General features: G+C 34.5%; 1 protein-coding gene across 1 annotated transcript; it reads left to right on the plus strand.

The window, feature by feature from the left end:
* Window positions 1-215: 215 nt before the first annotated feature.
* On the plus strand, window positions 216-20501 carry MS3_00010741 (uncharacterized protein). Its single transcript, XM_051219136.1, has 9 exons — window positions 216-375; window positions 2681-2832; window positions 5088-5175; window positions 11343-11494; window positions 13533-13657; window positions 15466-15588; window positions 16650-17014; window positions 18287-18390; window positions 19793-20501. Exons 1-9 carry the CDS (start codon window positions 253-255, stop codon window positions 20196-20198), a joined length of 1638 nt encoding a protein of 545 aa, XP_051067447.1. The 5' UTR covers window positions 216-252; the 3' UTR covers window positions 20199-20501.
* Window positions 20502-22277: the final 1776 nt, after the last annotated feature.

Raw genomic sequence — 22277 nt, forward strand, 5'->3', positions numbered from 1 at the left:
CTATTCATTTTGTATTATTCGGATAAATATATTTCATTTTACATAATCAAAACTTCATAGATAAACAAAACGAAAAACAAAAATTGTTTTTACATTAAACTATTCCATAGTAAATTTCATTCATACATTTTAGATCTTTATACAAATAAACAAAACGACATAGTTTTGAATAAGCTTAATATGACTATAAATTAAACAGTTTTGCAATATAATACATTGTATTTCAAGTTATACATCATAAGATTTACAAAAATGCTTTGGACTATTCTCTTCAATCGATTTTGTTACAACAACAACAACAACTACTACTACTACTTTTACTATTTCATTGTTATCAATTTTTTTCTTTCTATGTATATTAATTCAAACACAGAGGTAAGTGTTATTTATTTAATAACAAAAATAATTAATATGCTTTTATATATGTATAATTCATATTCGAAAACTGTAAGACAGGATATCAAGGTATACTAATATTTATTTGTTCCATCGAGAGATCATCAAATAGGTCTAACTATGTACAGATTCATGTACTAAACTTTGGAATATATTTCAATGTGTGAAGTCTAGTATTGTCGCTCAACTGATAAACCAAAGTGAAGTTACATTTGAACCTATTGCTAAGAAATTGCATGTTGTTTTTGACTAATATTTCGTTATTCAACAGGATATTATTAGAAAAGTAATAGGAACTGTAATTATGTATAGGACGAGAAAGTCTTCCAATCACTTAAACATCCTATTACATAGGAGCTTGATAGGCTCAAAATTATCTCCCCTAACGTAAAAGCTGTTCTAAAGTTGATCATGATATAGCGTTAATAATCTGTAGGTATTTAAAACATGTTCCATTAATAACAGTTTATTTTTTATGTATAATGGAAGTGTATAGTATTTTTCAGGTTAACTTGGTTATGGTGATTTCAAGTAAAATATTAAAACGAAATGGCTGTATAGTGTTTCCAGATTTTCAATGGTGGTCTATCTTGCATCGATTCATGGATTCAACTATTAAACTCACTACCATTTCCAAAAACAAAACCTCATTCCAACAATAAAATAAAGAGTCAAGTATTATCTAAATTATCATTCAATGATTAATTATTTTTGTTTAATATATACCTTTTTAATGTAAGACAGAATGAAGAGATTTGTAAGCTAAAATAGACGACATAGTGTTTTGTCAGTTAATTATCGTTGAAATAACTCAATAAGATAATAAACTTTAGTCAGTGATCACCTGAAAAGAAAGACTAAACGAATAAAATATGAAATGTCAAGAAACAGCATTACAGTTTGCAAAGAAAAATCATTAATAATACATACATGAACATATAAAATGTCTAATGACTGTAAAGAAGTTATAAGAATTATTCCTTCATGTGAATGTTAACTTATATATCTTAAGAAATCAATGATCACTGATTGAGATTATTTTAATGTTCAAAGTTGAATTCAGGAGTGGACCTAAACTAGAATATCACTGAGAACCTGGAAACATGGGACGACCGTTTCGTCCTAGTATGATATTCCTCAACAGTGCTTGTCGATGACCCTGCATGCTGGACTCCAAACCAAGGCCCTTGGTCTCACGCACAAACGCCTAACCTCTAAACCACTGGACCGGTATCCGACAGTTAATATCTAACTTTAATCGATCCATGATCATGCGCAATCTTTCACACATTGTCTGAAGTAGATAACTGTCTCACATTTGATAAGAACTGGACTTCACTAGTCACGGCTCATCACTAGAACTCCCGCGTGTGCGATCGTGGATGCACACTTCTGAGGAGTCTAATCCTATCTAGTGCTTCCAAGTTTTAAGTGGAGGTCTACTTTAGTTCGACTAGTGAATATATATATATATTACTGTAGAACCGCGATGAAACAAAGTTTCTTTGCTCTATTCGTTCTTTTCACTAAATTCCCAAACAAGAACTTTCTATATACTGAAATTAGATTTTCATCTACATATACAAATATAGATAATGGCTAGCAGTGAAATCCAGGACGCAGGTTTCATCCCGCACCCCGCGAGATTCGAACCCAGGACCTACCAGTCTCGCGCCAGGCGCCTAACCAACTAGACCACCAATCCGGCATTCAACAGTGTTAATGTCTAACTTTAACCAACCCACGAATTTGCGCCACCGTCGTGGATGCGCGCTGCTGAGGAGTCCCATACTAGGACGAAACGGCCTTCCAGTGCTTCCAGGTTTTCCATGGTGATCTAGCTTCAATTGACTCATGACTTCAACCAGTGAAATTTCTAAAAATGTTTCCACAAAACCCTTTCTGATAATTTTAACTTTGTATTACAATCTACGTTTAAATTACGTGAAAATATCAACTTACCAGAAAAATGGTTACGAACGTAGGTATATTAACTAAATAATTCTTACCTCATTTTTGTCATTTATTCATCTATGTTTTTTTTACAAATAAATCTTTAAAATATTCCCTTATTGAAATTCTGACCACCTATTATGTATCCAATGTAATAATTACATTAAAATTTCAAGAATGATTTCTGTTTATAAATTTAAACAAACAAACGTGTAACATTAACATTATTCATTACATTTGCTCAGAGAATACAATTACTATAGTCATTATTATTAGTAGTAATATAAGTATTATAAATAAGTGACAGTTAAATATTTTGATTTATTTGTAGATAAATCTACCTGGTGGACGTTTTGAAATAGAAATTTATTACACAAATCTAGAATCAACTACAAGTAGTGGATTTTACTGTGATTGGCAATTACATCGATGTGATGTTTATATAATTGTGGGATTGTATGAGTTAGCTGACAATAACTCAAGGTAATTAATTAGTTTGCACATTAATTTGTGGAAATTAAAGCAGTAAAACCATTTAATTTACAGAAATTGAAGTTATTTATTTTTTTAAGGAAACAATTTTAATAGTTGTGATCATGAGTCCATTGAAGTTAAACCACCATGGAAAACCTGGAAGCACTGGACGGTCGTTTCGTTCTACTGTGGAACTCCTTGGTAGTGCGCCTCGCGAGATTCGAACCCAGGACCTAATTCTATATTTAACTCATTTCGGTAATAAATTCTTTGTCAGAAGGAGTTTGTGGTGATTTTACAAAACTTCACAGATTGGAATCAGGAGTCAATTGAAGCTAGACCATCATGGAAAGCCTAGAAGAACTGGACGGCCGTTCCGTCCTAGCATGGGACTTCCCAGCACTGCGCAACCACGACCCCGCACCCCGCGGGATTCGAACCCAGGACCTATCAGGCCCGGGCCAGGCGCTTAACCAACTAGGCCACTGATCCGGCATCCAATGGTGTTAATGTCTAACTTCAACCGATCCACGAAGTTGCGCCATCGTACACCATTGTCTTCAGTGAGCTGATATCTCCAGGTTTTCCATGAAGGTCTAGCTTGAATTGACTCATGATTTCAGTCTGTGAAATAAATTTTTCGAAAAAAAGATTTACGAGTTTTCAAATATTTAACTTTATATATTCCATTCCTGGATTAGATTGCGTTATCAATAGTCGTTTATAAACAGAATAATTATGCTTAAATAAATTTTATGGTTTCAAAATAACTAGTATTAATATTGATCTGATAGCTACATTATACTTTATAGGGACTTAGATCGAGTACATTCGTTTCATTACATATTAAATCCGGCCTACTATATTAAAACCCAACATATTTGGTAAACATTGTATAATTCTTCATATTTAGAAACATTACTTACTTATTTAGTATTAACAATCGACAATTTAGCTTATCAACAGAATGTTTCATTTTCATCCGATTACGCAAACCAGTATTTATCCGGATTCAGTAGCTAAAATATTGACGCGACAACGTCTGATGTGAACGTTTCCAGGTTTGAGTCCCAGGATGAATGTCCATTTTGGTATGCACGAACGTTCAGTTTACGAGTCTCAAGTAGGATAAAATACACATTCTGGACAAAAATGTTGGCTACCATCGATCTCTGACTAGGATGTTTACTGCTCGTAATTGAGTCTGTCCTATTAACTAAATCGTTTGGCAGGTTAGTTTATACCACCTCACCTACACTTAAGTCTGTTTACGTTTGGCTTTGTCAAGACCTTCAACTAACTTATTTAACAGACAGTGTCATTCAAACAGTAACAATTTGTTTATCTTTGTATAATTATATTCATGTATGTATGCTTGATCACATGTTACAGCATACATACATATTCCTCTTACTAGCCTAAGTATTGATTGCTTAAATCCCTTAATGAACCATTCGTTTTCCTATATAAGTGTGCTTACGTCTCGTCAATCCATCCGCCTCTGTATTTACTCTCTCGCACCAGCATTTCTGCTCGGATGCTTGCGGCTTAGTGACCTGCACTGTGCAATAGTAAACTGTAGTCAACGCTTCGTATTGTCTTCTGAAATGTATACACCTTTGGAAGTTAACTAGTAACGGTTATTTGAACGACTAATATACGAAGCCTTGGGGATCATCTCTAAGATGATTCACTACAAAGTCACAGATTTCAAGTAACCCAGACACATAGTTTGTCGAAAAATCAGCTAATTTTAGACTAAATAATTGTTTTTATCTGACATGATGTTTTTAATTCATGTCTTCATTTAGACCAAGAAGGTTTTAACCATTACAAGTTCAGTAATTGACTTCCATCAAACTTGACTTTAATGTATTTTTAATGACTGTCCAGGCTAATAACTACTTTCAATAACTTTCTATGGTAAGAAAATGGTTTCGTCAGTTGATAAATCATAACCGACAGGGTAAAATTATTTGAACTGTCACATTGATATTAATATGATAACATTTCAAGATTTAAGAAAATTGAACAAACACAGTAATTCAAAGTTAGCAGAAAATATTAAAAAAATAGCTACATTCAACTGTCAACAACAAGATGAAATATATATCCCAATTTCCACTATCTGAAATATAATTAAGTTGACCTCTTACATAAAAAAACCATTATTACAAGCATAATATTCAGTCTGTTATAATATACTTCAGTTACCAGGGTATGACGATGACACAAATAATTTGTATTACAATTCTATTTAACAGGCAATTAATCCATGTGAAAACAGAGACCATTGCGGACACTGCGGGATTTCGCATTAAAGTATCTGAAAAAATAAATGAAAAATTACCTGTAAGTTGTCCTAAAGTTTCTTTTTTGTTAAGGCTGAGTATTTAATTATCTTGAAAGGATTTTAAACATTAAGACACAAGGTAACAAGTCTCAACTAGATGTTAATGGTCATAAATACCTAAATTTCTATAATCTATATTAATGCGTGATGAACAAGAATGCAGGTGGAGATAACCAACGTAATATGGTACGAAATTACAGAATTTTTTGAGAAAATGTGAAAACCATGCATTCAATACTTCATTTTCAAATCCTTCATCAATTTTTCCAATCTTCATCGTCCCTTCATCGCTGTTACAATTACTCTCTGTCGCTGTTCTATTCGATTCGATCTTCCCAACCTTCTTCTGACAGGCATTCCACTTCTGATTGGTGTTATATACTACTTAGGTCGACATAAGTAGCATACATCAGAAAACTTGATGACTGCTTACCAAAACTAGTCGTCCTTATTCATAATTTGTTCTGCACAATATTGTTTCAGCCTTTTTTTCTCTTGAACATATTATATGCCTGAATCCATTCTAGGTTAACTGATATTGGAAAAGCACAAGGACCAGACAACACACCAGCTGAAGCAATGAAGTAACATGTAGGAGTAATTGCAAACATGCTCCACATTCTATTCAGGAAGATTTGGGCAGAGGACCAAGTGTTGATAAACTGGAAAGAAGGACACCTTATCAAGATACCAAAGAAAGGAGATCTCAGAAAGTGAGAGAACTACAGAGACATCACACTACTGTCAGTGCCAGGAGAATTTTTCAACGGACCGTTGCTAAACCGGATAAACGATTCAGTAGACACCAGACTCCGAGACCAAAATTCTGGTTTTCATATAGATTGATTGTGTGCTGACCAAATCTCAATACTTCAGATTATTGTTAAGTAATCAGTTGAACAAAACTAATCACTGAGCATTAGATTCTTTGACCATGAAAAGCATTTGCAGAGTGAATAGGAGAATCATGCGGAATCTTCCTCAACACTACAGAGGACCTGAAAAGATCGTCACCATCGTACGAAACTATCATGAATGTACTGAATTGTAGTCATGAATGGAAGGCAGCTCATAGATATTCCCTGTGTGATTACCGGTGTCAGTAAAGACTGCCTACTTCCACCTTTTTTTTTATTCTGGCTGTTGACTGGATCATGGAGACTGTCACGTCTGAGGAAGAGCACTGAATACAATGGATTCAGTTTGATGACTTCCGTAATGTATGTCCTATCTACCTTCATCGTCTTTTCTTAATTTCTAGTGAGACTATAATTTATGGACGACCTTTGAGCGACGCCGGACTGACCTTGATAGTGTCCACCTACAAACTAGGGCTAAATGAGGATTATAAACCAGAGGAATTATAATTATAATTTACAACTGATGGTTAAGGTTATAAATTATATTTAGGGTTTTCATCACAAAATGACATCAGCTATAGTGTCAAAACTCTATCTAGCCAAATGGATGAGTGAATTTCGCACCGAAATCCGATACCTGTTACCTTTTACCTGATTGGTTCTCCCATAAATTATGTCTCGATAATGCTGCCCAAATATATAAAATTTCCATCTCATACAGTACTAATCCATCAAGTGTGATTTGGTTACTGCTCTCTATGTTGTAATTCAAGTTCTTACGTTTTCCTTTGGGTATGTTAAAAACTATTGCTACATGCTTCTGCCACACTGGCTGTCTTGACCTGCATTTGTTGTTGTGTATATGATAGAAGAGCTAGGTCATCTGTGAAGTCCATATCATCTAGTTGCATTCAAGATGTCAATTGTATTTCCTGCTTCTGCAGCAGTAGTTAAAACAATTGTGTTGTGCAGGGTTGAAACTTGGACAACTTCTATAGCCATCATCAAGAAGTACAGGGATTTATAGACAACTATCTACGCACGATATTCCAGATCCATTGGCTAGGCACCACTAGCAATAACCTACTGTGTCAGAAAACAAACCAACTTCCAACTAAGAAGAAGTTTAGGAAAAGATTCAAAACGATAGACTTCAAGAAAATCATCGTACTGAATCAAAAAGCAAGCTCTAACTTGGAATCCTTAAAGCAAACGGAAAAGAAGTGGACCAAAAAGCACACGAATACGCGAATCAGAAGCAGTCATGGAGACCATGAAAAGCTCCTGGCAACAGTTGGAAAAGAGAGACCAGGAAAGAGTTAGCTGGGGATCCCTGGTCACTAGTTGTTTCAACATAGGTTATAGATTACTTACTTACTTACTTACTTACTCACGCCTGTTACTCCCAATGGAGCATAGGCCGCTGACCAGCATTCTCCAACCCACTCTGTCCTGGGCCTTCTTTTCTAGTTCCATCCAATTCTTGTTCATTTTTCTCATGTCTATCTCCATTTCCCGGCGTAATGTGTTCTTTGGTCTTCCTCTTTTCTTTTGACCTTCAGGATTCCATGTGAGGGCTTGTCTTGTAACGCAGTTGGGTGCTTTCCTCAATGTGTGTCCTATCCACTTCCAGCGCTTCTTCCTGATTTCTTCCTCCACTGGGATCTGGTTTGTTCTCTCCCACAGTACGTTGTTGCTAATAGTGTCCGGCCAATGGATCTGAAGTATTTTGCGTAGACAATTGTTAATAAACACCTGTATTTTCTGGATGATGGCTTTCGTAGTTCTCCAGGTTTCTGCCCCATATAGTAGAACTGTCTTGACATTTGTATTGAAAATCCTGACCTTGGTGTTGGTTGACAGTTGCTTTGATTTCCTGATGTTCTTCAGTTGTAAATATGCTGCTCTTGCTTTGCCGATCCACGCCTTCACATCTGCATCAGATCCACCCTGTTCATCAATGATGCTGCCCAAATACGTAAAGGTTTTTACATCTTCCAAATCTTCCCCGTCAATTGTGATTGGATTGGTGCATTCTGTGTTGTATCGGAGAATCCTGCTTTTCCCTTTGTGTATATTGAGACCGATTGCTGCTGAGGCTGCTGCCACACTGTTCGTTTTCTCCTGTATTTGTTGTTGCGTCTGGGATAGAAGGGACAGATCGTCTGCCAAGTCTAGATCGTCCAACTGCATCCTAGATGTCCATTGTATCCCGCGCTTCCCCTCAGACGTTGACGTCTTCATGATCCAGTCGATCACCAGGAGAAAGAGAAAGGGTGAGAGTAAGCAACCTTACCTAACACCGGTCTTCACTTCGAACGACTTTGTCAACTGTCCTCCATGCACAATTTTGCAGTGTAATCCATCATATGAGTTCTGTATGATATTGACTATCTTCTGAGGCACGCCGTAGTGTCTAAGAAGCTTCCATAGTGTTGTTCTGTCCACGCTATCAAATGCCTTTTCGTAGTCAATGAAGTTGATGTAGAGTGATGAATTCCATTCAATTGATTGTTCCACAATGATCCGTAGAGTTGCGATTTGGTCTGTACACGATCTATCCTTACGGAATCCTGCCTGTTGGTCACGAAGTTGGGCGTCTACGCAGTCCTTCATCCTGTTTAACAATACCCTGTTGAAGACTTTTCCCGGTATTGAGAGAAGAGTGATGCCCCTGTAGTTATCACACTTGCTGAGATCGCCTTTCTTTGGTATTTTGATCAGGAGTCCTTCTTTCCAGTCTTTTGGTACTTGTTCCTCATCCCAAATCTTATTGAAGAGAATGTGGAGTATCCTTGCAGTTGCCGCTACGTCTGCTTTTAGTGCCTCTGCTGGGATGTTGTCTGGTCCTGCTGCTTTGCCACTCTTGATTTGTCTGATGGCCATGCTGATTTCTTCAATTGTTGGTGGGCCAACATTGAGTGGGAGGTCCGTGGGTGCTGCTTCGATGTTGGGTGGGTTCAGTGGAGCTGGTCGATTCAAGAGTTCTTTGAAGTGTTCTACCCACCTGTTTTGTTGCTCTTCAATGTTGGTGATTACCTCGCCTTCCTTGCTTTTCACTGGTCGTTCTGGTTTGCGGCGATTTCCAGAGAGTTTCTTTGTCGTGTCATACAATTGTCTCATGTTTCCTTCTCTTGCAGCCTTTTCCGCCGTCGTTGCTAAATCTTCCACATATTTACGTTTGTCGGTTCTGATGCTCCTCTTCACTTGTTTGTTTACTTCTGTGTATTCAGCTTGTGCCTTGGCTTTTTCTGCTCTTGTTCGACTGGTATTGATTGCTGCTTTCTTGTTCCTCCTTTCTTGAATCTTATCCAGTGTATCAACAGTGATCCATTCCTTGTGATGGTGCTTCTTGTGACCCAGGACCTCATGACATGTTGAAGTGATTGCCTCCTTGATCCCCTTCCAGTTGCCTGGAACTTGTTGCTGAGGTCTATCTTGAATTCGTTGAGTTTGTTAGTATCCTGAAGAAAGGCCGTATTGAACTTTTGTGATATTGTCCGCCCCGTTGTCCAGTGCTTCTTGAGTTTCAATTTCATCTTGGCGACCAGCAAGTGATGATCTGATGCTATATCAGCTCCTCTCTTGGTTTTCACGTCCTCTATAGTCCTCCTGAACGTTTTGTTGATGCAAATATGGTCGATTTGGTTTTGCGTGGTGTGATCCGGTGAAGTCCATGTGATTTTGTGTATGCGTTTATGTGGGAATATGGTGCCGCCTATGACCAGTTTATTGAAGGCACATAGGTTTGCAAATCTCTCACCATTTTCGTTCCTTTCTCCCAGTCCGTGTCGTCCCATGATGTCTTCATATCCAGTGTTATCCGTCCCAACTTCGGCATTGAAATCTCCCATCAGAATGGTCAGGTCCTTTGTTGGGCACTTCTCGACGATTGACTGCAGCCTATTGTAGAATTGGTCTTTAGCGTCTTCATTTTGGTCGTTGGTAGGCGCATAGCATTGGATGATGTTCATTGAAATGCCCTCTTTTTTGTTTTGAACGAGGCTTTGATGATCCTTGGTCCATGAGATTCCCATCCTATAAGCGCATTTTGCGCTTGTTTGGACAGCATCAATGCAACTCCTTGTGTATGTGGGGCATTTTCTTCTTCATGGCCGGAGTATAACAGGAGCTCTCCTGTAGTTAGTCGTTGTTGTTCAACTTGTGTCCAATGTGTTTCACTGATCCCAAGTACCTCTAGGTTGTCTTCTCATTTCTGCAGCAATTTGGAAGGCTCTCCCGGTGTCCCACAATGTACGAACATTCCATATACCTAAATAAATGGTTGCTCTGGTTGTCAGAAGGGGCATCGGCCTCGTAACTTCCGAAGGAATTCGGCTTTCATCATGAGGCGTCATAGTTCTTCTAAATGAAGACCTTCTGACTCCCAGGGAAGAGTTTAAAAGGTTTGAATAATTTTTTCTGGTTAGCGTTTTGTTAGCGAGTTAGTTTTCTACGGGATGGGGACGCTAACCCTATGCCCAACCCTCCTCCTTTATCCGGGCTTGGGACCGGCAGTAGCCCCCGGAGTGACTCCAGGCGGAGTTAGGTTATAGATTAATTCATAATGAAATGAGCTTATGATAATCGCCGTCTAAATACATGATAGCTGGTTCTATATTTTTACATGGAAACATTTCTAGTTACTTCGGTAAACAAAACCACTTTGACTAGTAGCCACATTATAACTTGAATAACGAAATTAGACCAGCACTATACAATAAAGAACACAGTATTGGTCACCAGTATATGCTCAATAAATATAAGTATTATGTTCCTACCCCTGATAACGACTCATACTGCTAACCTAGGTGATCTGGGTTCGAAATATATAGAGAGCATTAGATGCCTTTTATTACAAGTATGCTTTACTGTAGTGTCATTTAACCTGAAAACTACGTCAAGGAATACTTGCTGACGACCTCCACTAGTTTTAAATGAAATACACTCTCCATCAATCAATGCAGTGTACAATTATCTTAATCCATCAGTTCTGTCAAAAGTCTGTTAAGGAAATTCATTTTATTGTTCATCTAGGTTATCTAGGATTTTTGAATTTCCCTCCCAATAATATTTATCGCTAAATTTGGTGTATAACACTTAACTACTTAGTATGATGGGAGGGAGATTTTATTTCTTAACCAATAGTTTAGTCCTAGCAATAAAAAATTGGGCATGTGGTTAGACACAGTCTTGTAGACAGTAATCATCTGAATATTTCCTGTAGCAATGAATATTTAACTCCTAATATATCAGAATAGTTTTTATAGTAGGATGGGAATCACGTATCTTTGTTCATTTTATAGGAAAAATATAGATTAGATCTTTATGTCTACGATGAAGATGCTTTGGGTGAACATGATATAATTACCATCGCTACAGGATTGTATCAGCCAGAAAAAACCAACGTATTTCAAACTATTCCATTAAATTACAGTCATATAAGTGAATCTTTCAGGTAGGTTAATATTTTCTGTAATAAGTTATTTCAAGATAAATAATGAGAGTTCAGTAAAGAAAGTTTATTCACTACGTTATTTACCAAAGCTACACCAATGTATCTATGTTTATCTTACAATATTCTACAACAAAATGATCATAGTTTATCAAAGGTTTTTGACAAAATATACAACATAAGTGACTTACTAGTTAAAGTAAAAATAACACATTGAAGAAAAGTGTGGAAGATCATTTCCCTGTTGAAAGTAAAAAGAGAAATGAACATGTGTTAATAACTATACAGAGAACTAGAATAGGTTTAGTACCATAGCAAATTAAGTAATTAAATATTTAGCTTCCGAATAGAGAAGTCAAGCTTGAATTGATAGGTTAATGAAACCCATACTGTGTATCAATTTTTGATTGCAACTCAATTAATACCAGTCACAATTAATTTTGAGGGTAATTTGGAATGACGATTCTGGCAGGGAGGTTAATCATAATTAAATAGATGTTCAAATAAGAAGTTATGAAATGAATCTTTGCATAACTATCTAGTATGATGGTCGGTTATGTTTTAAAACAGTTTGGTAGAAGAGAAAAGTGAAGATTTCATTGCAAACTGTCGAATTGTTAGCGCACACAAGCCTTAAATCTAAATCCCAAGTTGAATATGCCAAATAAAATTAGTTCCTTTAGATTTTCCTTTGAAATAAGGATCTCGAGGTTGCTATTTTTAATACTCTTACAAAAAAAAAGAATACCTCTGTGAAATGAACAAATATAAAAAAAGAAACATTCTAATGACTTCATTATATTTCTAGATACACCGGATTAATGAAATCAAGTGGATCATCTTGTCTCTACTGTAATTATTTAACAACTATGTACTATAAAGTTACCCATTTTTAGTATATTGTGAAGTAGAACATCTTTTGCATGTTCATATAATCGTAAGATTATTGTTATGGAAATATATATACCGTCAATCCTCGTATACTTTTATCGACTTAATTCGCGTTGGAAAATAACGGAATAAAATAAGTTAAATCCGAGAATAAAGTTTGAATATGTATTTTTCATACACTCATTGATTTAAACAAACAGTCCGAGAAATGAAGTGACATGCAGTGGAGAAGGAGAGTGAGCCAACTCCCTTTGGTCAAACGTAAGTCGATATTTAAATTCAAACATAAATAAGTTACATATACATATTGAATGGAGTATGCAATTAACATACATATAGTCATATAAAAAGTCAGTACTAATGAGTGAATAAGTGACAAGGTAAAAATGCGGCTTGAGAAGAGTGTGTAAAACTGGTCTGTCTAGAAGCCAGAATAACACAATATCGACTTGACATAGTCCCAACCACAACAGGTCTGCAACCTATATTATCTGCACCTGAACGTGGTCAATAAAAGGAAAAATTTAAATAGATTTGTTGTGTATTTTCCAAGTTCTTCTTATAAAATTTACTGAAATATCACTATAAAGCAAGAATCGTTTGCTGGCTTTTTTAACGTAATTCTACATATTTAAAACAGAGAAACATTTACCCCTTGCTTATAATAGAATTTTCGCTTCTGAATATCATGGAATATATCATTTGAGTTTAGTTTCCTTGTGAAATAAACAACCGTTACCAGTGTACATGCACAATCCAGAGATAAAAGTTATCCTATCATAAAATATTTTCCAACCGTTATCAACCTCGTATATTTAGCATAATCTTGTAACTGATTATTAACCAACTTTCTTCACATGAACGATCATAACAAACCTTCTATGCTAATAGTAATAATATTCTTATTACGTATTACTTTCGCAAATATTTTCACATAATTATCAGCTTTATGCATCCGATAAAGTAATGAAATTGTCAGGCAACTAATATTAACAGTTCTTTCCTCAATATTTGATGCGGTTCACCATACTACTCATTGATACGCAAAAGTATGAGTTATATTCTACAGTATTTAGAACCAAATGTCAAATTCGTCTAACATTTTCTCCAAATGATACTAATTTAAATGATAAATTTCTGTCTGTTCAAGCCTTAGCTCATCAATCAGACTAACGTGTAATTCAAATTATTATGGGAATAAATGTGACATATTCTGTTCGCCTCATCCATGGGCATACGACTGTGACAAGAATGGACGAAAAATTTGTTTGCATGGTAAGACTTTTAAATGTATCTTCTTAACTTGAAATTATTTCATATACTGAAATTTTCAACTAAAAACTTTATATGGTCTTGTTTTCATGGTGACTACGTATTAATTCTATCGAAGCTCTGATCAAATAAATGAGTTATGGGTAAAATTAGAAAATTAGAATTTATCTCCATATTAATACAAACATTAATTCGTATGATGTCCAAGGAGTTTGTTATATTAATGAGCAATCAACGGAAAAATTCTTCATGACATACTCATTTAAAGGTTACTTACAAAATATGTGAGAGGTTATATGACAGTTATGAGCCATTTATAAAACTACATCGGCAGAAACCAATTGAAACAGGCATTGTAAAAACAAAAATGTAAGATGCTACAAACAAATAAAGCTTCGAAGAATTCATGCAAGCTGAAGTTAGCTGTTACAAACTTTATTAAATTATAATTACACTAGTAAATAAGCTCATGTAAAGACTTAGAGATACGGCATACAGACAATGGAAGGTCGCGCGCCACTAAATGATTGGATATGAAGTTGGTTACTGAGTATTATCAAGTAGTATAATACAATAACGAAGAAAGGGAAAACAGAAGTGCAAACAGAACACTACTATCGAACAGTCATAGATTTAAAAATCTTATTACATCTTTTTCCTCAGTTTAAAGTAGATAGAAACGATACTGGCATTCAGTCTTCTATCGCTAAACATGTTTATACTTAATTGGTCAGATATGAAGTTCACTGAAACGAAACCGACTAGCTGGTAACATGCTCTACGTCAAAAGGTTGTTAGAATTGTGCAGGAGAAAGTGTATACCACGTTTTTAAACTTTTTAGAACATTTAATCCAAAGATATTCATTCAAGCATCGTTAAGGATTAAAAATATGAATGTTTTACCTAACATTTAAGTCACTTAATCACACCAATCAATATCGTATCATACACTATTACATTTTAGTCTTGATTACTCTCGAAATTTATTTGGGTAACATTCATTTCATATATAATAGAGCATATTAGGCTAAAGTATTCTTTAATAATAAGAAATTGAAATAGCCAACTAAGAATATTTTCCATATATACCTTGAAGCTAGTTATCTGATAAACTGTAAGAAGATTTACCTAGCATTACCGTTTGCTCTATCTTAGTGTATATTATTACTCACTAAGTTGAACTACATCTTCTTTCTCCTAATTAACCCAATCAGGAGTACATAGAATTAATGTTCCATTGATTTTCAAGGAGACCTTCAATGATATGTCGATGACGGTAGACTGAAAGCCTAATAAACTGAAATGCAAGCTATTACCAATTTATCCTTCATATAACAACTAGATATATAATTTAGTCAGTGGTAAGTTAATTAGTAACTGTACTTATGAATACTCTAACTTTAAAAAACTAAACGGTCAGTTGATGAATAGTTCATTGACGTAGAATTTAATGTATGTTTCATGATGTGCATAAATCACAGCCTTAAATAAATACCACCCTCTTACTAAAATACAAGCCTTCTATTTTGTAGCTTAATTATTTTACATTAAATCATGTAAGTAATCAGTTTGGATCTTACAGTTCATGTGAAACAATATGTTGAATTCTAACTTATCTTTTTATCCAAAAAGGTAGTTCTCTGTAAGTAAATTGTCTGGCAGATATACAATTTTATCTCACCATAATAATTGACTATATTCTTACTAAACAAGTTACAAAAAGCCGAACTCCCCAAATGTTCTTCTTAAATGTAATCTTTATTTTCATCAGTAGATTTAAGTAATAATCACAGTTATATATTTGTTTCAGGTAGACATGGTGTCAACTGTGACATTATTGACTACTGCCAAATACATCCTTGCCCCAAAAATACACGCTGTAAAAATTTGCCGAGGGAACATCGTCGAAAATGCATTTGTAAAAACTATGAAGGTAAATTTTTCATTATATATAGGGACCAATAACTAGGGAGTCAAATTATAAACTTGTATATTACTGTGTCATCTCTACTATCATGCTTTTCGACAATGTTTCTAGGAAATCATCTTCAATAGATTTTTCACAATTAATCCATATTCCCCACCTACTTTCATTTTCAGTCTTTCATTGTTTTCTATCTCTATCATTAATCGTTTCCATGTGACCTTATGTATAATTGAATGATATATGACTCTGAAAACTTTGAATGTCTGAATTAAATGTTGCTGACTTGGAATAATATACAGCTTCCTAACTAGTCATTTATATTCGAACGATTATTTGCATGAATCGAAGCTATGCTTATGCAATGAAAAACCATTCATAGACTACAAATACTTATTATTATCTTTTTAATTTGTTAAAATTCTCCAGAAATCCTAACTATTTTTAACTTTCAGACAGAGATTTCGAGATATGTGTACGAAACGGGAACCAAAATTTTAAAAACGTGATTTAATTTTCTCTACTATGTGAGGCATTTTTCATATAGCACTGAAGAAACAGTGAGTGATACGATTCATGATAATTTTAAATTCAGCGTAACATTACTAACAATGGAGATGGTTCAGTGAAAACTTGAATCCTTTGAAACAATCCAAATGCCGAAACTTATTCACTGAAAAACCTTCATTAGTGATTTGAATGGATGAACAACAATGTGACTGGAAGGTTTGCTGTAAGAACCAAATTAAGTTTCAAGAGTATAAGTATCTTAGATGATGTCAATTTGCTCCCTTGTTAAGCCTCGTCAAACCTTGTTTTAGGACATACAGATTACTGTCTTTCAAGTTGATACAAAAAGTTGCAATCCAGTAACATTTAGAGTCAAAACCGGTGTCGATTACAAAAAATATTAAGCTTAATAATTTTTTTGGTCAACTATCTATCACTGGAAAATTCATCTCGTTGTAATTACTTTGCTCTATTCAAATAATACTACTACATTCATAAAGCAATATAAAACTAAAGTTTTATATATTCCTATGTTTTCACATTGAAATGCATTTACTCAGGTCCCGAATGTCATTCAGTTTACTATTCTTGCGAAAAGTCGCCATGTAAGAATGGTGGTCGTTGTACACTACTACGTGAACTGATAGAGGATAATGATGCTGAAGGGTTCATATATACTAATCAAGGAACCAATGATGATGACGATGAGACTATATGTATTTGCCCGGACAACTGGAGTGGACCATTTTGTACGCAACCAGTTATTGATTGTATATCGGAAAACGAAAAGTACAGGCTTTCAACTATGCGCTTGACAAATCGCTTTTGTTTAAACGGTGGAGTTTGTATCATTCATCCTGGTAATTCGAGTCCACGATGTTCCTGTCCACCAGAATGGGATGGATATTTTTGTGAATTAAATAAAGTGAGTGAAAATTGCAATTTTCAAACCATACTTTTATATATTTATTTAGCTACAGGTGTTTCTACTTCCTAGCGTTGATTTCTAGATTATGCTATTCTAAACATTTTTAGCTCCACTGTTCTTGTAGTTTTAAGCAGAGTAAACATATTTGTCAACTGAAGCTCCAGCTTAATTATTAAGACAATCTAACTATATTTATGTACACAAGCAACAGTCGAAATACTCACAGGACTCTTCATAAAGCCTTAACTTGTAATAACAAACTGTGTCAAAAGTTTTAACTAATTAGTTTAAGTAACCAGAATAGTGTCGACCAACCCACAGGGAAAACTTATTACCTGGTTAGTGGCCTGATAACTCCGTTTCACTGACGATTTACGGCTTTCAGTCCGATTTTAGACACCATAGAGTTTAATCCGAGTCAACGTTGTAGTGTCATAGAATACAATGATTTCATAAATGAAATCAGACTGTAGATACTTTCTAATGCCAAATATCAGAAGCTGCAATCTAAAATCTAAGGCATCCTACTGAATATCTCCAATCATCTAATAACAAACACAAAGGGAATTATCTGAATATTAACGTAAAAAATCAGTAAACAGACTTATACTCACAAGCTTAATTAAGTGCACATTTTTAAGAAGGAAGTTCACAAGTTGATGGACACAAACTCATTATTAATGGAGTTTTATTTTTGATGGTATAATAAGGATTCCTAATAGTTTGATGTCAGTCAATGAATTTGTACCCAACTGCCAAATAGTTTATAGTGTTGTGTTTTACCTAGCTTTTGAAGTTTGTGTTTTCAAGTTTTCTATCAGATAGCCAATATAAAAGTTGAATACCAAGCTCCAGTCAGTGAGGTTAGGAACCTGAAGACGGTAACGAAGATGCGACACGTACTAATTTTGCTGAATTCATCAAGTTATGAAAGCTGAATTATAAAGAGTTTAGAAAATAGTTATCCATTACCACCAAATTATATTAAGTCAATTAACTGAACAGGTGACTGTCGGTTCTAGCGATGTAAGTAAGTGAAAATGTTTTAGCTTGAATTCGTTAAATTGCTAAACAACTAATAACTCTTTATTTCTATCTTAAACATTTAAAAGCGATGAAGCTTACTCCAATATCAATCCATCTGTGTAAATTCCCTCTCAATACCATTATTAAATATAACAACGTCCATTGGCACTTACCGCATCTTATTACCATATTCCCAATAGTTATTTCACCACTAATATGTTTACTAATTTGTCTTTCTTTTAGAGTTGGTCAGCTGGTAGAATGTTTGGAATAGCGTTCTCTATTATTTTTGTGATATTTCTTATTCTAGTCATTGGATTCTTTGTTTGGCTGTGTTATATGTCTAGGTGAGAAATTTTGTTTCACGTAATCATAGCATTTGAATAAGTGTATTTGAACTAACAAACTAAAACGTCGTGATCTGTAAACTCACACACATTTGCAATACAATGTTAGGAAATACATAATTCCAACTAAAAAAAACTAAACAGGAATGTTTGGAGATATGAAAATGTTATACAAGAAAAAATCAGATTCCTTGAGTTGTATTGGGGCCCGTGTGATCAGAATGTAATGACAGGAGAGCAGTCGTATGACTTCTCTATTTCTTTATCTAGTCCATTCGTCCATTAGTTCACTGTTATAAAGGTTGGTTTTCTACGTTTACACGTATGGGACGTTAATTTACCTTAGACGAATATCTACACCATATTCCCTTCCAGCGTCCATTCTACAGGACTTCAGCACAACTCAGATCAAAAACATGTGATCAGCCTGACTAGAACGTAAATATATTTCCACACCAAAACCCTACACAATCCAACAACAATGAACAATTGATAATAATTATAAGGGTAAGGGAATATATAACTCACCTGACACCTGTCAGACTATCTACATGTCTGACTAAGCAGACAACCAATCATTATCATTCTCGCCCACAGATCATTCACATGTATTGCCAGTAATACCGACCACCTTCTGTTTGCCAGTCTGACACATCAATCAAGACCTCACTACTTATTTTTCCTCTAGATCCTTCTAACGTAGTGTCCAATTAAAAAACGAAGGTAAAAGCACATCAGTTCCCTGTCATATTCCAATTCAATTATAACTCAAAACTTATACAGTAATATCTCTAAAATGTCTGACCACACAGAAGTATAATTAGGAAACCACAAATGCTACTAAGTCAGCGTTTTGGATAAACATTTATTAAAAATACATCTAAAGTAATAAAACATATGAGAACTACTTATGGACTAAACAAAAACTTAGAAATAGAAAGATATAAAGAATACAACAGTTTAACCATCTACTAATTGTAGAATAAAAATATGAATAATAATCTTTCGTATGATAGTCTAACAAAGTATAGATCCCACTACTCGGCTCATTATATTAATTAAGTTATTATGGCAATAATAATTTATTATAACTTCCTATTGAACAGTTACGTGATATGAAATCAATTCGAGAAAGAAAAAACTCTAAGTGTTTTGTCTGTTGCTCGTCAAGAACAGTTTCTATTTATTTACTAAACTTTTTATATAAACTTTATGAATAACAAATGAACTTGGAAAATATATGTTCTATAAGAAGTAAATACTTTTGGACACGTTAGGTGGTTCAAATGAACATACAGCAATACATTTTTTTCAGTATACTTGATGTCACATCTATGTATGAGTTAACTGATTTGATATTCTTCAACAAATATTATCTAATCTGTAATTTCTTTTACTTTAGACATCCAAATATTCCACAACATCCAGCAATTACATATCTATCAAATTTCCCCTATAATAGTACTATCAGTGATAATGACAGTCATGAAAATACACGAGTTTACATGAAACATGAAAAGATATTTGATATTCCAGAAAGTAATCATTCCCTTGTTAAATTGAGTACATTTGGTGATAACGCAAATTCACAGATGGATACACGTAAAATCGAAAATCTTTACGAAGTCCCTTATACAACAAACACAGCAAAACAGAATGATGGTAATTTTAACTCTCTAGATCGAAATGAAAGTCCATTTACAACTATTCAAAGTATTGATGAAAACATTTACGTTAATTATAACACTTTGATGTCCAAAGAACTAAGGATTGGTTTAGAAGACATTCGAAGGGTTACCGGGAGCTGATATATAAATCTACGAATTTCTAAACTTCAGTGACATACATAATGCTAAGACTCAAAAAGCTTGTACGTGAAAAGGTTCAAATAATTTAGTCAATTACATTATATTTCCAAATTTTTAAAAGTGATTCCTATTTCCTCTCATTTCATTTTACCACTTTATATTGTTCGATAACTAATGTATTCAGTAATTTATGTACAATTTATACGACCTGATTAAGATGTGTATCAAGATGTAGATTTAGTTCAGTCATTTTTCATGTAAAATATTATACACATGTGGTTCGCTGTATATGTTTTTTATAAAATAAGCATCTATTTCTAAAACGATGAGTAGAAGGTTTTTTATATCACGTTATTAAAAGAATTAAGTTATACGTCAGGATAAGTCTAAGAAAATATACAAACCCAAACAGGGATCTAGTACAGTTTTAATTGGAGTAATTTATAATTGTAATTCCGTACTAAAAGAGAGTGAATAAAATGTTAAAAAAAGATTTCCCTACATAAAAACTGAAAAAGAATATCTTGGAATATTGTTAAACGCAGGTGTACAGTCAAATATTTGACAGAAATCTTGAAATTGTATACTTAATTAGCCATCTTGTAATCGTAAAGTCAATTACTTGCTGTGACGTTTTTATACAGTAACGATTCGTTTGTGCATTATTCCGTAGCTTATTTAAATTCCAAAGACATTATCTTTGACTGTGCTCACCGAGTTCTTCCTGACTTGAATACCGGGCTATACGTGACTTGTAGTGACTTACATTTATCACGAGAACATGACTGGTTTAATAAAAACAATTATTATTATAACCGATTGTGCCAGTGGCTGTTTTAATGTGATTTTTGTTTAACTGTGCTAAAAACATCCATTATGCTCACTTCGATTGTGACCTCGCGCGAATCCAGTTACGCTCAGTAACCAAGCTTGTATCCTGTCACGATCTCGGTATCCTTTCGATACCACGAGATCGCCAGCAAATATATCTCGACTTGGTCCATTAACTGCCTTCTAATATTTGGCTTCCAAGGGAATTTAATGGATATCCTGGCACGCGTTCCTTTGTAGTGGTGTTCATAGTCAATTTCGACAAGACGCCACACTACAGACTATTAGAGTATCAACTGATCAGCTTTAAATAATCATAGTTAACGTGCTGAATTCAGATACTTACAGACAATACAATTGCCTTCAACCTCGAATCTGATATTGATTTTAATCAGTTTCTTTACATTCCTGCCTTTTTCCAGCCTCTTCTAATGTTCAATCGATGATAGGCTATAACAAGCTACCCTTTTCATTATATATCTGTGACTTATTTTTATCGGACTGTAAATATTTAGTCACGCTTGATCAAAAAGCGTTGGATCACTCTGCTTCTCCACTGAGCGCTACTTCGTCTCGTCTCACTCCATTCGCTCTGTTTCCTTGATTGCCCACTTAGATCAATGACTGTATGAAACATACGTATTTAAAATTCATTCTCTGATTTGACTTATTTTATTCCGTTATTCTCCAACGCGAATGAAGTCGATAAAAGTATACGAGGATTGACGGTATATATATTTCTATAACAATCATCCTACAATGTAACTGAATTCAGATATCAGGCCACTAAAAGTATATACGTCATTACTTATCCTGTACTTGTAATATTATTAAATTAGTAATCAAATTGATTATTTTGCCTATCCAGATAACTTATAGGGAAAAATTTGAGCAAGCTTCGAAACAAGTGATTAGTGTTCATGGATTAGTATATTAAATTATTGTGTAAGGTTATTTTGCATGTAAAATGGGGCAAGCGAAACTTTAGGAGTGCTTGAATTCTAGTACACTTCAAGATGAAAGAAGAACAGAACAGTGAATGCAGAGACAAAATTCATAATGTTGCGTCCATCACAAAGACTAGAGTGGTCTGTGTCGTTGGTAGGAGATGCGATCGACCTTGTTAGATGCCTGGGCGTTACTTTCAGTCTATAAATCCCGTAAACAACCACAGGTATATAAAATTTCGAGTACAATTGTTTTGGATGTTTACTTTTATTACATTCATTTGGGCAGACAGATAAAGAT

Source organism: Schistosoma haematobium, chromosome 2 (genome assembly GCF_000699445.3).
Source record: "Schistosoma haematobium chromosome 2, whole genome shotgun sequence".
In the NCBI taxonomy this organism is placed as follows: domain Eukaryota; kingdom Metazoa; phylum Platyhelminthes; class Trematoda; order Strigeidida; family Schistosomatidae; genus Schistosoma; species Schistosoma haematobium.